At 29.8% G+C, this 4,470-nt stretch overlaps 1 protein-coding gene across 3 annotated transcripts in view; it reads left to right on the top strand.

Annotated features, from left to right (window-relative positions):
* Positions 1-4,470, top strand: part of LOC106462888 (alpha-(1,6)-fucosyltransferase-like) — a 27,586-nt gene that overhangs the window by 16,824 nt on the left and 6,292 nt on the right. For all 3 annotated transcript variants that reach the window (XM_022390292.1, XM_022390293.1, XM_013922853.2), the window contains exon 8: positions 3,731-3,907. In XM_022390292.1, the coding sequence (XP_022246000.1) occupies positions 3,731-3,907 (177 nt within the window). The remainder of the gene's footprint in view (positions 1-3,730; positions 3,908-4,470) is intronic.

The raw sequence follows: 4,470 nt of genomic DNA, 5'->3' as shown, positions 1-4,470 counted from the left end.
GTGTCTATTTACTTGTGACCATGCCATATATATAAACTAAATATTGCAAAGTTAAAGTTATTAGCAAAAATTGTAATCATGTTTCATTTTAAAAATAATCTCAGATATTATAAAATTTAGACTAAAATTGAATAGCTTAAATGTTATAATTAATGAAGTGCCAAAAAAATGTAATAATTAATTTTAAGCATAAGATTGTTAATGATTTACAATTTTTTTAAATTTTCCATGATTCTGTAACACAACATATTTTTTTTTAAATATCTAAAACCTGTTAGTAGTTTTAAATATGAAATTCCAATAGGACCTCTTGTATATAATTATAAAAAATTTTTTAACTTATTTAAATATAGATAATGTGAAGAAGTTACCATGTGACTGTTACTTAAATTCCTTGACAGACTCTTTTCATAAACATGTTATCATTGGTAACTTGGATATACTAAAAGATAACTCATTACGAAAAATCTTGGAAAAAGGTGGAAAATATAGTTACAAAATGTAGAAAAATAGTTATATTGATTTACATAAAGAAAAACATAGAAGATTATGTTCTCAAACTTAATTATTCTACACATTATCCTCCAAATTGGGTTTTAGAATGGAGATAAATTAGCTTTTATTGATTTGAAAAAAATATCTAATAGACATAACATTTTTCATTTTAAAACTAATGTTTATGCAAAACACTTGCATAAACTTCTTTGATATTCTTTGTGGCTACAGAGGCATTGTTTCTTTTCTTGTGTTCAAACAGGATTACATGCTGATTGTGTGTGTTGTCGTGTGCCATCAATTTAAGGGATTAGAGTATACTAAAGTTTACACATTACACTGGCTACACTATCGTGACATTTAGGCAGTTTGTTTAACTATTATACGTGATGTACATTTTTTTTGGGGGTGGTTAATGAAAGTGTTCCAAAACGCGACATTAATTTCTTGATGACCTAATACATTCACAGCTACTCAGGTATTGTAGAATTTATAACAATGAACAGTTCCTAATTTCCAACATTACTATATCAGTGAATAAATTGATTTGTAATGGATTTAATAAGGTAACTCTAATTAAATATTTTAAATTATTCTGTAATAAGTATACAAAATATGTATGTAAATTTAAAATATTAGTATAAACGAAATCATAATCAACACAATAAGTAATAATTTCTAATTTTGTAAGGGAAATTATTGGAATTACATATTTTGACTGTATCTTGTATAGATGTATTAGTATAGATGTATCACTTTCCCTACATAAGACCTGCTACTATGTAATACTTTGAAGACCTTAACAGTAGCATGGATGGGAGCTATACTAACAATTTAGGTTGGGCTTGTATAGTAATACCTTAACATCGTGGTATTTATGTCAAACATTATTATGGGGGTTGAATGCCAACTTCAAGGACACTTTTACTTTCTCTCCCATTGATGTATGTATTCCAGTTATTTCTTTCTTCTTTTAGCTTCTACTTTCCCACATCTGGCTGCAGACAGCGAAAGTTTGTAAAGATGTGGGATGTTGTGGGCTAGCACACCCACATCTGCTCTTTTTTTATTTTTAATATTTTTTCTTTCTTTCTTTATTATTATTATTAAGAATGTGAGGCCTGTGAAACTGAGGTTAAACTGGATAGACGGTGTACCCCCAACTCAATTTGGGTCTTACTTCCACCAGTACCTCAAGCACCAGGTCACATTGGATAACCACCTACCTTATTATGGTGTGTGCCCAGATGATACATGTCTGTTTGTAGCTGCATTGTTTCCATTTTCTTTTTTGCTTTCATTCCAATTATATATATATAATTCATTGATGAAAACAGATGGTTCAAATGAGTTATCATATCGTGTGATATGCGAACTCCGCCCATTTTTCCATTTCCACCAATTAACAACAGAAATTGAACAAATGTATGCTAGGTTAGTTAGTTGTGTTTGTTTTTCAGTAGTAGTTTGTATCAATTGCTGGATATGCATAAGTGTGCTTCTGATATCTTCAGTGTTATATTATATTGTGTAATCTATATCTAGTTTTGATCAGTTGATTAATATCATCGACATCTATTTTAGTATTGCAATGCCAAAAACTAGACAGTGTTGTTTGGATAACCTAGTGAATTAAAGCTAAATGTCTTGCCAAACTATGAATCCGTTATGAAACTGTTTATTGAATCATCGTGAATCATTGCCTTCGATAAACTTTGTTTCATTTAAAATTACAGAGCCATTACCGAGAATTGACCATCCTGAGGATCCTAGTACAGATCAAAAACATTGTACATGTCATACAAATACCTGACACTACCACATTGTACATGTCATACAAATAACATTGTACATGTCATACAAATACCTGACACTACCGGTAGTGTCAGGTATTTGTATGACATGTACAATGGGGTAGTGTTAGGTATTTGTATGACATGTACAATGGGGTAATGTCAGGTATTTGTATGGCATGTACAATGCGGTAATGTCAGGTTATGGTTCAAGAGAACTTGCTTTACATGATCCTGGTAGAATGAACCATTCTCACTGGTTAACAACAGCAAACAGGATTTTACGTCTCTATGTCACAACTTCTAACCCATCCAAGAAGCTCAGTTTGTTAGTGAGATATGTAATTGAAGTGTATGCAACAGTTTGGTTTAATATCAAGACAAATCCCTCATGCAGCCATGGCTCACTGTACCTTTTTCTACTTGTAAGAAAATCACGTTTTCTTCCTGAATCAGAGAAATATGTGGTAGATAGAGTAATCCGGAGAAATGGATATCTTGCCTACCTGGAAAATTTGCTGCTTGCAATGCTTTGAGATTATTCTAAGGCTATCAGACAACTTGCTATTCATAGAATATTAGGCGCTTGATCTACTTCAAATTCTATCACAATGAGACAGTATGTGGTTCTGAATATTAATATGGAAGCTCAACATATAAGACTCCTAAATTAGCTAAACATTGCATATCCAAAGTTATGGTACTTTGATTTCTCATATACTTTGATTATGGATATTTTAAGGAAAATACCCCCCCTCACGGCAGTACAAGGTATAATTTTAGAAGCCTGAAATATACCCACATAATTACTACTATTAAATGTTATGGAATATGTTTTCTTTTCACTTTTCCTTAGAACATTTTATATCATTTATGTTTAGAATTATTGTTCAAAATTAAAAGTATTTACGTGAGGTACAGATTTTTATAATAAAGCTGCAATGTAAAAAAATGTTAAACTCAGAATTAAGTTTATAAAATACACTTTTATTTATGTGTATTTAAAGTTGAATGAAAAATGGTGAAGAATTTCAGTACAACAAACTGACCAAGAAATATGAGATTCCTTCTTGGCTTAATGCTAAAGACTTGCACTTTAGGTTTGAAAGTTCATAATTTTAGATGATTACAAAACTATATATACATGTATATATAACTTGTTTTCCAGCATAAGGCTGTTGTTTTAATGATATCTTAGTATGCAAAAGTTATCCCTTTAAGAGCAATTATGCTTATTTGAGATAGACAAAATTAATTTTTTATTATTATTACTTTGACTAATCTGCTTGTGTAGCATTTTTCAGTTATCAGTTTCTGCTCTGACATAGAAGTAAACTGGTTTCTTGTGATGAATTAAGTATTTTTGGTCTCAGAAAATGTGTTAAATGAATGAATATTACCTTTATGTATGACATTTTATTAAGAGATTTGTTTGTTTGTAGAGTACATGTGCGACGTACAGACAAAGTAGGAACTGAAGCAGCTTTCCATGAAATAGAAGAATACATGGAATTTGTAGAAGAATACTACAAGCAGCTAGAATTAATACAACCAGTCTATGAAAAACGAGTGTACCTTGCTACGGATGATCCTAAATTATTGGCAGAGAGTCATCAAAAGTATGCCAGTAATATAGATATACTGAACAATTTATTTATTTGTGGTTTTATTGAGACTGTTAAACAATATCTTCACAAAAATAATCTGATTATGTTTTTTATGAAGGTCTAACCAGCTTGATGTTTATCATAAGTTAGATATAATAACCTAAAAAAATTAGATGTGTTGTTTTTTCATCATTCTAAGTCTAAATGATTTATGTTGACTTGCATAAAATGTAAAATATGAAATACACTATCTGTTATCAGTATCTGTTGAGATATTTCAGCTATATAGGTCTTGTTTCTCCTAAATTGTTAACTTTATACATTTTCTATTTGAAATTAACTTGATTGTCTTATCAGAGTTCATTTATACCACTATAAATTTTTTCTTTTGTATTTTAGGGTAAATTAAGTTCATGATAGTTTGGGTGCATCCTGTTGAAGCATTTTTTATGATTAGCCAAACAAACATCATTAGTTCGTAACATTCATTCCTCTCAAAATTATATTTAATAAATGTTTTATGAACATGTTTTCTAAAAATTAACTATAATCTAGTAACAATATATATATATGGA

This window comes from Limulus polyphemus, unplaced genomic scaffold (genome assembly GCF_000517525.1).
Source record: "Limulus polyphemus unplaced genomic scaffold, Limulus_polyphemus-2.1.2 Scaffold1275, whole genome shotgun sequence".
NCBI classification, from domain to species: Eukaryota; Metazoa; Arthropoda; class Merostomata; order Xiphosura; family Limulidae; genus Limulus; species Limulus polyphemus.
The sequence above is the reverse complement of the archived record's forward strand: the minus strand, read 5'-3'. Positions and strand labels throughout refer to the sequence as shown.